The 15,641-nt window shown below is 34.4% G+C and overlaps 1 protein-coding gene across 4 annotated transcripts; it reads right to left on the bottom strand.

Annotated features, from left to right (window-relative positions):
- Nucleotides 1-4,111: 4,111 nt before the first annotated feature.
- LOC103976269 (protein REVEILLE 6) lies at nt 4,112-15,291 on the bottom strand. 4 transcript variants are annotated; one of them, XM_009391490.3, is made up of 10 exons: nt 14,799-15,291; nt 13,498-13,555; nt 10,323-10,446; nt 10,142-10,246; nt 9,851-9,976; nt 8,385-8,494; nt 6,960-7,019; nt 5,274-5,372; nt 4,957-5,174; nt 4,112-4,350 (listed from the first exon to the last, which is right to left on the bottom strand). In XM_009391490.3, exons 1-8 carry the CDS (start codon nt 15,053-15,055, stop codon nt 5,295-5,297), a joined length of 918 nt encoding a protein of 305 aa, XP_009389765.1. In that variant the 5' UTR covers nt 15,056-15,291; the 3' UTR covers nt 4,112-4,350; nt 4,957-5,174; nt 5,274-5,294. The 4 variants fall into 4 exon arrangements, with proteins under 4 accessions (XP_009389765.1, XP_065031813.1, XP_065031815.1 ...); XM_065175741.1 differs by lacking the exon at nt 4,112-4,350 and having other exon boundaries at nt 5,034-5,174; nt 10,142-10,234; nt 14,799-15,243; XM_065175743.1 differs by lacking the exons at nt 4,112-4,350; nt 6,960-7,019 and having other exon boundaries at nt 5,034-5,174; nt 14,799-15,180.
- Between the last annotated feature and the right edge of the window lie 350 nt (nt 15,292-15,641).

Below are 15,641 nucleotides of genomic sequence, written 5' to 3'. Positions count from 1 at the left end.
TAATTTGAAGGTAGTAATAATATCAAGAAACTTTATGTATCATTGTCTAAAAGCTTATTTATGATCATAAATAAATATCCTAAATTTACATATAAAATTTTATATATTTTTTATTTTATTTTCGAATCATTTAGGCTAATATATATAAATATAGATTTTTATTAAGAAAATTTATTTTTATATCCATATGATCTAACTCAAAGCTATAGAATCGTTTAGACTATCGAGGAAGAAGCTCTCATTTGAGTGACGAGGAGTGGAAGTGTAATAGAAGAAGCATATGGATCTCTGATCCCTTTTTAGGTTGACACGAGTTAGATGCTGCAAGAATCCGATGACAGTCCGGGAATAAAGGAGGAGAAGGTGGTGCAGATGTTGCACGGCTTCAGGCCGATTAGTGGTGACAAGGAAGGCATCCTTCTTTTCCTCTAAGCAAAGCGAGACTGACGCTTAGTTTGCACACGAAACTCTACAATAAATCATTCTTGTTTTTTGGTACTGACATATGAATCAATTATTTCGTATGAAGCTTCAAATTCGAGCTTCCATCTGCCGCTGGGTGTGTAGTTTCTTGCGCATGAGTGTTGCGGCACGCGAATGAAGCGGGCAGAAACATTAGAGCAAAAAGCCTATGAAAGAAATGCTGCAAGAGACAGACAGCCAGGAAATAAGTTGGAACAAGCTTCGAAGGAACAATGTCTTGAGACGAGAGAGAAAAGGGAGATTGCTTCCACGCTCAGATAATGGCGTCGCGTGCAGCGATATTTTTATTGGATGACACAAATAGAATTATTGTCCAAGAAAATAATGCCACCAGTATTATTTCCATGAAGAAGCACGAGTAACATTGCACCACCGCAGTTATATTTGGCTTGGGAGGAGAATACATACATACATATAACACAAATATACTTTTTGTATTTTTCCGTTCTTTGCCTCGATTACCCTAAAAAATTCGGATCTTAGCTTTCCTCTCCTCTTGGTATGTTTTTCCCTTTTTCTTTAATGCCGAGATGCAGTTTGTTCCTATAACATGTCAAGTGCCTCGAAATATTCCATATGTGGAAAGAAAAATGATCGTTCAGAATCATTTTAGATTGATGATGAACTCGGGTTCAACTTAATTAATACATTCGAATTATCACATGATAATATTTTTAACAATTATGATATTAATTCTTAAATTGATAATAAAAAAGAAGAGGGAAAGAATCATTATTTTGTAAGAAAGGAAGAGATAAATATATATATGAGAATCATCTTTACTTGCTTGGATCTGCCAACTATGTAATGGTAGGAGTCACGATCTGATCGAATTTGAAGTAGTAGTAGGTATTATTGCGTGTCAATCAATTGGGGAATCATGTCCTCAATTAACATGTTGAACTTTTTAGAATATTCACAAATGGTATTATCGAGTGAGTATGTACGAGCTCATTCTAATGAAAAAAATCAAATGAAATAAGAATTTAGATAATCTCACATGTACCTATCATAGGCATCCTGTGTTTCTATGTTCTATAAACTTGTATGTAACCATTGAGAGTTGAAATATTCATAAGAATGTCAATATTCCACCGACAAAGCATTATACACATGAAAGTTTGCAAAAACAACAAACAAAATGCAACATTCACAAGAAGGAATATTATTTTATAGGATAATTCTAAAAGTTTTGTCTTTTTTCAAAAGATGGTTGAATATAATATTTAAATTTTATTGATATGATTTAATTTTTATAATATCTCGATTAGTCATACATCGAAAATGAACTAAGATTAAGATTAACTTATAGTGATCTAATAGATGTATTACTATTAACAAGTTAGTTATGTCAAGTTGAAATAATTTTCTTCCTTTTTAATTACATTTTTTTTTTCTATTTAGGGCCTATATAAAAAGGTTAAGAATTGTAACGTGATGATTAATTTTTAAATGAATAAGAGCATTATTTTCCACGTAATGTGTGAATAATGCTAGACAAAATTTTTTCCCAACATGAGTCAGAAGCCTCGGAGCAAGTCGAGATCTATTCTCGTCTTCCTCTCCTATGCTAATCTAACTTATAATGAGGACGTATAGATAAACCTCCTAACATGAAAAGCCGATAATAAGAATGTCTCAAAGCCCTCCTCTTAATCTATATTAAATTTTAATACTTATATTATTTTAATTAATATATCCGCCAATCATATTTTTCTCACCTCTTTTCTCTCGGTTTTAGCTTTTTGTAATTTATTATCCACCCCAACTCAATTCTTTCGTTATATTATGCCTTCCCTTAGGTTGTCCAACATTATATTTGATATTAAAGCATGTTTCCTCATCATGTTTGATAGAAGTGGGTAAACTTATTATGATCTCTTGAAGAAACCGATAGAAAAACAAATCAACTTATGTGTATTCTCAACAAAAGGTTTGCTTGGGCAAATGATAATATATTAAAAAGGCTAAAATATCAAAGGCCTTAGAACCAACTCAGGACAATAATAATAAGCTCAAATCATACAAAAGGCAGATAAAAAATTGGACCAAGAGCAAAATCACATTCAAAACATTAACAATCCTATAAATCACTGTAAAATAATATTTTGAGTACAAATATGAAATAATATATGAAAGGCCTCCTACTCCACCCTTTGCGCTACCATGACATATGTACAACGAGCATGCATGAAAATAACCAATGCCACCGAATCATAAAATGAAACTTATAAGTCAAGCCAAACTCTATTAGACCAATATTGAAAATAAAAAACAAATTCAACATGTATGCCAAACTTTGATAGCATATTAGATGAAATGAAAGAAAAACTAAAAGAAAACAATATCTCTATATACTATCAACTACATGTGATAGATCAACTTTAGATCATTGCACCAAAATAATGTCTATAGCTGAGAACATTAACAAGTTTAATAAACTGATGGTTGGATGTGACCTTCAAGAAAACCACCTATTAAACCATCTCACGATTTGGCACTGCACTAAAACCTGAAATATAAAAAAGTTAATCCTACATGTTCTTTAAACCTGAAATACAAAAAAAATTAATCCTACATGTTCTTAATTCTCTGAAATACACATAATATGACCTTAGAGTGTGATTCATATTCCTATAAGGTTTAGTTCTCAAGTTGAGGAGATATTGAAAATGACAAACCTTCTAAAATTTCCAACACTACATCTATTCAGACTCGATTTAGTGATCCAACCATCGTACATCACCATGATAATAAAGAAAAAATTATTATTGATTCAATAAAAGATAAAGCAATAATTCTGTTAGTTGCTCTAGCTATCATAAGTCGAGACAGTTCGCATATCAATGTCCATCAAGAGACTTTCACAATAAAAAATGATCTCGAAAATAATAAGATGTTTGAAAAGGAATCAACTCATATATCTCTAGAAGTCACTAGTGATGAAGACCACTAGACTAATGAAAATGATAATTATTAATACTTTATATATATATATATATATATATATATATATATATATTTTATATCCATATGAATACTCGAAAGAATAAAATTAAAACCTAAACCACACCCTATAAATAACATGAGAAAATAAAATTACTATTCTTTGTTAATCAATGTTGTCTAATTCCTATTAAATTTATATCTTCTCAAGGACAAATTTGATGTAATGTTCTTCTGATGAAAGTCATCCATCACCCCTTTTATGATGATCATGACTTTGTGAGATTATGTGACACACCAACACTTGGCGTTCAACATAAGGCAAACCAGATTTTGAATTCTTCTAAACCAATTGAAGTTAACAAAAACTCACAAAAGCCACACAAAGAGAAATCCTATGTGTGATAAATAAAAAATATTTTGAATATGAAAGCTAATGGGAGAGGATAATTTACGCTCTTATGACTAAATAAGTCGAAAGATCATATGAAAGGTTGAAGACCATCCCAAAGACTTTTCCATAAGGTGCTTAGGAAATTTAAACATCTTACCATGATAAATTACCTCATGAATTACCCTCAGTTGATAAGGAACATAAGGTATTAAGGAATCTGCAGTGTGCACATCGGGTTTCCTGTCCTCGAAATGGACAGTAGCAGAGCCAACAACTGAGAACGAGACATTTCTTCCCTTAAAAACAGAAATGGTTTGGATTTAACTTGCAACATTATCTATTATAAGCATCAGTAGTTGTGATTCATCTCAGGAACAGCCCTGTCAAGAATTTGCAGTATGGCTCAGATGGCTGTGAACTCGGGAATAACGAGAGTAGACTTCACAGAAGGCATTTCACAAACAATTCCATGAGCTAGATCTTTGCCAATGTTACAAGAACTGATGCTGATAACATAGTAGTGAGGCCTGCCAACACATATATGTCAGTTTACTACATTTTCAGAAAGGGATCATAAATCAAATTTTAAAAATTGTGACAAAAAAATAAGACTAGATAAACCTCTGATTCACTCTTCATTATGCATGAATGCACAATTGTAAACACTGTCAACTTGATGATCATATCACAGAATTGAAAATGTACATGGGGCTGAAGCCTATGCATCTGATGTTTCGAACAAGTCGGCAAAACTGATACAAAAAGTATAATTATCAAGGCTGACTTTTTAGTGCCTTGCTGGAAATCTATGGTATGTAGTATGACTAATGGATATTCAGTAGAAAAGCTAACTATGTTTTGATGAGCAAATTTTGCTGTGCAACCAGTGTGAAGAACTATCGCTGCAAAATTCAAAACCAGAATCTAACACGATACAATTACAGAAAGCTCTTTGAGCACAAATGATGGTTCCCTAAATACCTCAAAAAACAACTATTTAAGGCTTTAAACCAGTTGATCTATGAACAGACTATTTAACAAGCACATGGGTACAGGATAGGGTAACATTATGTCTGCAAGACATATATCATGAACTACATAGTTCTCATAACTAAAGTCGCAGTAAGAAATACCTCCAGACGTTGGAATGTGAAGCAGAGGAACATCACCATAACCACTTCCGATGTGATTGTTTATATACACCAATAGCAAGGCTTTGTCTGTGGAATGAAACCTACAGTTCCACTTTGTCGACTGCAGAGCTAATAATTCTCCCTTGAGAAAAGTATAGACGGTCAAACATCTTTCTATGTGAAAGGTTTGGTAATCAAACCATCATTTACCTTTCACCCTGAAATATGCACATTTATCATTTAGAAACACATGTTTCCTTTCACTTGATAAATAAGAAAAAAAGAAACATCAGAAGCTTACAATAAGTTGAGCTTACATGTATAGAGAATTACAAATGTTACTTGGTGATAAGTAACTTGTCAGCACTGGCTGCTTTAAATTCTACTAGGTCAGAATCATACACAAGTAACCTTATCTGCATGAAACAAACTGTCATTTGATGTAATAAGTTTAATAGAAATGTAAATACAAAAGATTGTATCTAAACTTTCCATATAAATTGTAACTGCATGTAGTAATAGGTTCTGTTTTAGTGTAAATGAAAAAGATTGTATCTTGACTTTCCATATACAGCTTGAAACTTGAGACAAGACCCATCCACTTCTATAATGATCTCCAGATGGAGTAGGAGATGAAAATTTACTTACTTATAACAAAGATATAAAACTTTAAGAGTTTCAGAGATAAAGTTATACGTAATATTGTGGCTGTACATCAGGTTGAATATCACAATGTATTCGTGGCATTGAAAATAGTCCATGCACCAGAAGCCATACCTCCTAAGTAGGATTTTGCAATATAATAGAGAAATGTCATTTCATACAACACTAAAACATTCTCATGAGTGAACTAGTAGGGAGATATATTTCTGGGAAATAAACTTAACAAGGCAAGAATTAACATAGGCAGTTTACGCTACTACAACACAAGCCTAAACTATTAGATAATGAGCAATATCATACATTTAACATTATTTTTTCCAAAATCATAGCCTTATGGAACTAATCAATCTGATGTGTTTATAGCAAACTCCTGCTCATGTGAAGTTTCCATTAAATTGGGTCACAATTCTCTCCTAAAACAGCTAAAAGTAACACCTATTCAATTTTTTTGTATATACACATCACATTCTAATGGATTGAATCATGCAATCTTAGAAATTTAACAATTCTCATGCCAAGTGTTTTATAGCATTTTTCAAATATAATGAACTACACACTATTGCAACAGCTCAAGCAAACCACTAGCTTTTCAGGTTATCTAATGACTGATATGACTTTGTTTGGGAATGCCAACATAGCCCATTCATTCTGCTTAATTGTTTGGGAACACCTGCATAATCCTTTTCATTCTGCTTAATCAATAACTCAGTAATAGTTTACCATTTGCCATCTAAGCTAAACCAATGGTTTTAAGCCTTCAATAGAATCAATTAAACTCGGGGAAGATATACCTTCTACAAGTACATCAAATAAGCAAGCATTAATATAGGTAATTGAACACCTATATAACCCAAGAGCTTAAGCTAACTCATGCCATCCATTTAGGACTAACCAGTCATGTGCTTCATGCAAGAGACATATATATATATATATATATATATATATATATATATATATATATATATATATATATATATATATATATATATATATATATATATATATATATATATATATGTATGTATGTTTGTATGTATGTATGTGGCACTTATAAAAATTTTGTTCTTGGTTGGAACATATAAGAATACCATCAAGAAGCACATTTCAGGTTGCCACCCTGTGCCATGGGCAACATGGACGAGCCACATGCAATGCTCAAATGTAAGATTAGGTACTTTGGTGAACACATGATATGATGGCCACAGCCATGGCGTCTAAGCTGGATTTCCCAATAAAAATGATATACTCCAAATATGCATGGCAGTAACAGATGTATGAACTGAAATAAAGAGATCTAGTTTTCTGAACACAGAAAAACTGGCCATAGAGAAGAGATTTACATGGTCTTCAAAATCAGGATTAGTCAAATTGATGGAGAGATTTCTCATTAACAGTAAAACCTAGAAAATGATAAAAACAGTTAGTCTTTTCCCCAACAGAGAAATATTTAAACAATATTTATAAACATTTGAAGGAGCAATTTCATAACACAACATGGAAACCTTAAAAGAGCACATATATAAGTTGAGACTAAATTTAATGGCATCATGTAGGATGCAAAGTATTTACTAAACCAGTAAGAAAGTTAATTAGACTACAAAGCAAGAGGAAGAAAAGCAGAAATTTTTATGGAGTTAATATTGCAGTCCTTACATACAACACTATCGATACTTTTTAGCAGAGGTAAAATAACATAAACAACAATGTGTGACACATTTTAGACCATGAGATCATTTACTGGATAAAAGATGATAAAAAATTAATGGAGAAGAGGAATGCCAAATAATCAAAATTTAATTGCTTCTCTTCAATGGTAGTTCATTCACCAAATAAGAAACTTAATAGGATTTAAAAGGTAAATTAATGTACCTATCTAAAGGCTAAGCTTGCACTAAGAATTGCTTATTCAACATCACGTGCTGGATAGCATTTAACTATGCTATGGATCACAGTATATACAGCCTAAACATATTGAGGAGAAGCAGATATGAATCATATGATCTCATATACTTAACTTTAAATAAGCACAAAATAAAGCACGAGTGTCATATTTCACTTGGCCTTAATTGTACAGTCAACCAAACTCTTAATTTAGATGACCTAGCACTAAATCTTTTTGGAGTTCTTTCAAAATCTCAGAATACTTTTGACTTCAATTAATAATTAACATAGATTTATAACTTGTACATGGTTTCAAATTTCAACAATAGTCTTCAATTTTATTAACTAAAGTGGTCATTCCTAGTTACCCTTCAAAATCTCAGATATTGCTATAAATATCCTTATCTTGTATTTATTTGTTATAATATTTTGTGTAAAAGATAAGTACAACCAAGATGCAAGAGAACCTACCAAACTTGTGTGGCCATACAAGCAAGAAAAAGAAATCCCACAATAATTCATCCTTGGAAAATAATCAGAAAAAGAATACTTAAATAATTTACCATTCTAAAACGTGCATATGTGGTTAGGCTTTCATCCAAATCAACTTAAGACAGTCCAACCTTCAACACTACCTAACAAAACTCAATTATAGATTCCCAAATATGCACGATTTTGGAACTATTGTTCGGATTGGAAATTAAGTATCAATAATTTCTGTTACACACTCTTCAGAGTTAAAGAACTCTAATGACAATCATAATCAATATTGATCTAGGATAATAAAGTTAATCACATAACATGAATAACTAGGCACGCTTTGAAGCTTCTGTCCAGACAAGTATGGAAAAGCAGATGGAATCTGATAGTTGTAAGTTGCATACCGTTTGAACATCAAGAGGGTCCATCTCTTTTAGCTTCTGTAAATGACAACTTGTGCTTGGATCAAAAACGCTGCCTAAAAAGTTGTATATCTGAACGAAGTCTGGCATAACTTCATATGGAAAAAATATATATAAGTAAAAGCCATGGTTCATATCATCATATGGACAAAGAGAAGATGAAGCAGATAAGAAAAGGAAATTGAATATTCATAGCATTTTAATGATGACATTAACAAAGTTCTGAATACAACACAGTGAAACAACTCCATTGTGAACTTGAAATACCAGGTGTTGGAACTTGCAACATTGATGACAGTATACAGGGGTTTGGCACTATGTTACAAAAATCTATTTTCAGACCTCCAGATCCACATTAGGCAGAATATGCAGATGCATGAAAACAAGCTCTACGTTTACAAGGCTATAGCTCTATGCATTAACGCTCCCCAAACCTGCACCAGAAGGTGCTGGGCCCTCCCATTTATGTAAGCTGTTGTAGTGTCTACACCGAGTGAATGAACTCATCCAATGTGAAGGAAACTTATTTGATAACGCACAAAGAAGCAAACCACAATATATGCAAGTGTGACACTAAGAATCATGCTGTCATGTATGGTGCCACAATGGTCCTTGGGTGGGTTAGAAGTTAGAACATATTGGTCGGAACTAAAGTTCCATGTCCTACAATATCTTCCTTGAGCAGATTGCTTCATATTGACTGGCACAAGCTGGCATGGGCCTTATATCACTTGTGAAAACCAATCACATGTTAGGGCATGTCAGCACAGTCTCCAAATGACACAAGACCCTATACAGGCACCTAGCAAACCAATACTGTAAACTAGGTAAGCTTCGAGACAGTGGTTATGACAACTTCACATGACATCAGTTTATGATAAATTTAAACAAATCAAGCTTTCAAATCTATATAGTTAAAATTTAGGATTTTCCCTATGAAGCATATGCATGTCATAATTTAAAAGTATGTTTTAGCTATGAGTTTCTCCACGTAGTCCACTTAGGCAGTTCTAGCCTTACGGCTTTGCCTTTATGAACTATTACTCAAAGCTGGTCTTGAATAACCTCCAAGGAAATACATCATGTGATATCAGTGAACAGTTCTCCGATACAATGATGTTGGCTGAATAACGTCTGATGTCAGGGATGGGTACCATGATATTCCTTTTACATTCCATAAAAGAAAATACCATGTATGCCATTGCAAACCATAGAAATAGTTTTTATAAATTTGTCTAATTTTTGTTCATGCTATGTACCATTCCAAGTGGGGACAGCTCAGATTTTCAACAATTGAAAGCTGTGAAGGGTAGAACCTTTAGAAAGCATTTCAAGAAAGAAACTAAATGGTGTCATATTATGTTTGCAATATAACACTAGCATATGAGATCAAACCTCTGGAACAATACTTTTATAGAATTATCTAATTCATGCAGAAAGCCACTTACCATTATGTGATGAGATTTGGTTCGCTTTATCGTTATCCTCATAATTTGGCTGAGATCCACGAGGGCTTTTAGTGCTATTTGAATGGCAATTATCAACTACAATAGCTCCTCTAGACCTTTTATTATCTGCATATTGATAGCTTCAATTAAAATGTATAGTTGAAACTTGAAAGACCATCAAAACATTAACTGTAAGTGTGATCCCTTTACTTACTGATGAATAAACTACAATTGATTGATGTAATGAACTAACAGAATGAAGAAGGTACACCTAGGAAGAGAACTTTGCACCTGCAAAGGAGTTTCTAGACTTTGTAGATGAATCTGCCCCATGACCATAGCCTTGTTCAAGCAAAAATGAAGCTTGCAATGTACTTGGGTGAACTAGCAGAGGAACTGCAAGGTTTCAGAATATGCTATTGGATTATCCACATAACCACATGAAAGAAACTTTCAGTCAATTGTGTCTAACCATTTTTAGAGGCTTTCTGTGGATATGGATGAGCTGCTTTACGCTTGGGCCGAGGGGGTGGGACATGTGCACCAGTTCCATTCTTTTGAACCTTTAAAAAGTACTTCTGTGCATGACTCCTTATCTGCATATGTAAGTTATAATCTTATTTGAATTGTCACAAGTATAAATATAATTAGCTCTCAACTTTTTTCTAATTGTGATACAGAGAAATCCATCACAACTTCTACCAACATAGATTTTCCAAAAATTTATGAAGGCACAAGGACAAAATGATTAGCTCAAAATACTAGCAAGCTCTACAGTGTTTGGGCTACATTAAGAAGAAAATTAGCAACAACCAGATTCACCATCTTTATAATTTTCATACAGCTTTTTGTTTCTCACATTAATTACATAACCTATTCTGGAGCAAAAACAGAGGACACAGAGAAGCAGTCATCAAATTCTATATTTAACCTAGCCTTGATTACAACATTGATGTGGTCTCATTGATCCAGAGGCTACAACAAAGATACATAATCAACATATCTGGACTGATCTAATTGACAGTATCAAGGAAAATATTAGCAAAAAATTTGCGGTGGAAAATTGAAAGAAAGAGCAAAAGAATAATGTTTAGATGGTCGAGATAGGAAAAAGATACAAAGAAGAATAAGAAGAGGGATTAATAGAAAGGCATGCAGCTAAAACAACTATTTTGAACAATTCACATACATCAACATCATTTCAGCCTAAAGACCCTCTAAATACTTGCTGAAGACTTAACATGACAATGAAAGAAGACTTCCCTTTCGAATCCTATAAACATATGTAACTAAAGACTCCTATTTCCCCATCTTACTCAAAAACTTCCTAAACCTAAAATATACAAAAAAGAGGATGCCTGGGTCCTCGATATATCCTCCCAAATTACTTAACAACTTCCTAAAACCAACATATACCTAGAAGAGGATACCTGAGTCCTTAATCTTACATAAAACATGCATGCAGAGAAGCAAAATTTTCCAAAGAACAATGACTAGAATCAAATAAAATTCTAAATGAACTATTTAAGACTAATCCAAAAGACTGATACAAATCAAACTAATTCAATTTAAACACAAATATAGAAAATCATATGAAAACATTAATAAACTAATGATTTCTGGGTCACGAAAAGGTCCTATTCAGAATGAACTTATTTTGTTACACAATCAAGGTTCAGCAAACAGAAAGAATATATCACTATACCTGATTTAAACAGATAACCAAACTTATAGCATGTGGCCTGATGTAAAATTAATCTTTACAATCAATAATACTCTATCATTCTGACAGTTGACCTCCTTCCTCTAGTCTACACCATCCCTAAGGAGACAAATTTTGGTCAATCAAGATCAAAGAGAATGTCATTTCCGGCATTCTGCGGTCTCCTTTTAATATTTAAGGCTGAACTAACATAAGTTTCTCCAGATCAAAGATGTAATTACTCATTTAAGTTATTAAGACTGGGAGAAGCAGAAGGAAATTGGATCACAAGCAGAGAAGACCAAGGAAAATGAGCTTTAAACATTGAATAAAGGGTTGACTTAAAACTGATGAAAGGGGATTTTTCCCAGGAAATAGCCTAACAGTTGCCATGTAGGAGCATGCTTTGAAAGGGATTCTTGTGGGAGACCCATAGGGGAGAGAAAGCCTTGAGGATTTTTTTTTTTTTTGAATCTCAAAGAAAACTGTATTACTTAGTCATTCAAAATGTATCGAGCAGATCTGGGATCTGCCCCATCACAAAAAAATGGGGAAAAAAAGACCTGCCAAGCCCAGCAGCCTTGTCAGCTAACTGATTGATTCCCTATTGGCATGCTCTATCTGTGTCACGTTTAATGCTTTACGTAGGCCCAAAATGTCAGAAACAATATAATGAAGATACCAAGGAAAAACAAAATTTCCTTGGGTAAAATTAGACACAGAGAAAAATTGTCATGGATCAAGTATTCAGAGTATAAAAAATTTCTGGGTAGTTTTACAGCCAATGCATGAGATTCTGGCAACACAAGATCCAGGAGGGTTGTTGTATATGAAAAAAGAAAAGATCAAACACACTTATGATTATTAACAAAGAGAAAAACAGAAAAGATCTGGAGCAAAATTGTCATGGATAGAAAAATTATTAGAAAAAGATATGGAACAAAAAAGATCAAACACACTTATTATTATGTCCAAAGAAAGAATAATAAAAACATATAGAAAATTTGTCAGCAATCGAGTATTCAGGGCATAAAAAATTTCCAGGTAGTTTTACAGCCAATGCATGATATTCTGGCAACACAAGGACTAAAGAAAAAGATATGGAAAAAAAAAGATCAAACACACTTATTATTATGTCTGAAGAAAGAATAATAAAAACATAGAGAAAAATTGTCATGAATCGAGTATTCAGGGCATAAATAATTTCTGTGTAGTTTTACAGCCAATGCATGAGTCCTGGCAACACAAGGTCTGGGAGGGTTGTTGTATATGGAAAATAAAAAAGATCAAACACACTAATGATTATTAACAAAGAGAGAAACAGAAAGATATGGAGCAAACTGATGTAGCTTTATTCTTTTTTCTTTTTTTTAATGTAAATTCCTACAGTCATTTCCAAATAAACAAGACAGATCAATTATAACTTACTGAAGATAAACTCTGACTAATTGTTGTTTAAAAAAGTCTGTTGCAAGATCATTCCTTCCTGGTTGAGCAATGCATATAGTATTCATTTAACCTTTCTTTCGTGTTCCTAGATAATTGTAATGCTTCTTTAAGCATGTAATTCCATAAAATGTTACATTGCTCTTATTTGCCTAATTCATGGTGGCACAAGTGTCACTGGGAATGTATTTCACACCTTAAGACTTAAATAGCATCCCCTCATAACATATTGAAGTATACACACATGAACATATAGACAGCAAGCAAGAAATAATGGAAAAAAGAAGTATCAAGCCTCCAAGAGTTAATTTTATTCAAAGAGAGAATTGTTCATCTCTTACCCACAATGAAATGAAGTATACAGAATCACTAATACGCTGAAGCATATAAGTTGCATATTAACAGAATCATTGTCAAGCCTCACTTTGTCCCGTAAGTAGCATTATTTTGGACCTATCAACTCGCAATACTTCCTCAAAAATATTATCCATTAAATTACCTGGATAACTGTCTTTGAGCCAACGAATGCTTCTATTTTTTTCCAATCACGATCGAAACTGCACCAATCAGAAAGCCAGAAGACAAGTCATAAAGAGTAACTTCACGCCATATTGCAAACTATGTAGGAGTTGTTTCTCCATAAAAGGGAAGAATACGACCACCAAAGTGGGTTTCCCTCAATTTAGAGTTATATCATGTAGAAGTCGGTGCAGTTAAATATCATGTATGATGGTGTCAAATGCAATCATTTCACAGATATTCAAGTCATCAAGATGTTTAAAACTTCACCTACCATTAAGTTCAAAACATGGTATTTTTCAAAGTCCTCCATTTACAATTTGCTAATATTTACAACACAGACATATGTACATACATACACAAAGATCTCCAAGATAACATAGGTTGATTTATCAGCCCTGACTTGAGTAATTGTTCAAAAAAAAGGTCGGTTGTGAACCACATACTTCAATGTCCATGATTTCGGAAATCCGGGATTCCATAAATGGTGTTTGCCAACTATAACCTGCTATGATTGAGCTTAACAACCAAAACCTCAAACGAATAACTCGAGGATCATAAATGAACTCAAGTCAGGAAAAGAAGGAAAATTCCATAAGCTTCTTTTCACCAAAATTTATTCTGGAAAATTTTCAAGTATGCCCATGCTCTCATTTAGCTAAGACCCCCTTATAAATGATGCAAAGAACAGAAACTGGCATCATCACATTAGATCCCTCCAATTCGACTTGGGAGCCATAATTAACAATCGTAGGTGTAATTTCAATTGTAATTCATTGCGATGTCCCCGTATATCATTAAATATGATAGATATAACGACATTCAATTGGAGAGAGCATTTGGCCGGCCACTATAAATATTATAACAGCTGACTTTGTGCTAGGATGAAGAAACAGATGTGATTCTAGTAACTTGAAAAGGAAAAAGGAATGAATACTCTCGTTTTCCTCGATAGAAGCATCAGAATTATGCACCTAGATTGCCAACAGCTGGATGTTGTAGAGTATGCCAGAGGCTTAATCTTATTATAGTGTTATACAACTAAATGTTCCATTTCTTGAAAGTTCCATCCTTTTATATTATTAGGCGCTAGCAGAAACAAATGAAGGATTCAAGAAACAAACCATCTAATAATTGATCTTAATCCACTCCGCCCAATTTCAAAACGAGAATTTGATGTCCCAAATCAAGATAGCAGCAAGAAAAAGATCGAGGGACATGAAACCAAATCACGGAAAGAACCGCAAGAAGCCAACGAGAGAGAGAAAGAGGAGGACTCACAGCTGGAGAGCCTCGATGAACTTGTCGTGCTCTTGCTCAGTCCAGCTCTCCCTGGACTTGGTTACGGTGTAGGGCTTGCGGACCTTCTTGGCGGCGTCCTCGGACGACATGACGGCCGGGTAGCCGACGAGGCCCGGGACCGCCACGCCCAGGTTCCTACTCTGCTGCTGGCGGTGGTGAACCGAGAAGATGCCACCGGCGGCGGCGCCGATCCCGATTCCAGATCCACCGTCGAGCGGCGGATTACCATGGACCATAAAGAAGAATTCTGGTTGATACCGTACGGGTGGCTGCGGTCGTAAGCGTGGAAGAACGAGGGCGTGTGCCGATTTCGTGGCTTCGTGTCAATTTAATTACTTGTTCCGCGCCGCTCCCTCGCCTCACAGTGGACACAAAGGCTCGATTCTTTTTGTGGTGGTGGTGGTGTTGCTGCTGCTTTCGTCTTGTGGGGCGTCGATTTGTGGCCCGCCCCATGCCACTGCTTCCCTCATGCTATGATCGTTTGCTTGTCGTCAGGTCGCCCGCCATAGAGGATGGGTTTGATGGCGACATACGTTGGTCGATGGCGTACGAGCCCAATCCTCGCCTCCGGCATCAACCCAACCCACTTTGGCACATGTGATGCCTGCTTGCTTGCTACTTCGTATGGCCCAAGACATCCTTTTCCTTGGTGGTGCCAAAGAGTACATCCATCAAGGACGAGTATTTGTCGTATTCTTCGCAGGTTTGGCATAGATTTGAGTGATAGGTTTGCTCTCCGTCCTATTTGTGATGATTGATGATTAGAGGAAATTTGATCTTTTATTATTATCAAGAAGGCCGAAAAGGAGGATTTCCTCAAAC

This window comes from Musa acuminata, chromosome BXJ1-4 (genome assembly GCF_036884655.1).
Source record: "Musa acuminata AAA Group cultivar baxijiao chromosome BXJ1-4, Cavendish_Baxijiao_AAA, whole genome shotgun sequence".
NCBI lineage: Eukaryota > Viridiplantae > Streptophyta > Magnoliopsida > Zingiberales > Musaceae > Musa > Musa acuminata.
This window is presented reverse-complemented; position numbering and strand designations above follow the sequence as displayed.

Excerpts from the sequence above, each read along its gene's own strand:
- LOC103976269 (XM_009391490.3), bottom strand. The coding sequence starts at position 15,055 with ATGGTCCATGGTAATCCGCCGCTCGACGGTGGATCTGGAATCGGGATC. Across the intron at positions 13,556-14,798 it reads TTCATCGAGGCTCTCCAGCT|TTTCGATCGTGATTGGAAAA; the intron begins GTGAGTCCTCCT and ends TGATTGGTGCAG. Across the intron at positions 10,247-10,322 it reads ACAGAAAGCCTCTAAAAATG|TTCCTCTGCTAGTTCACCCA; the intron begins GTTAGACACAAT and ends GAAACCTTGCAG.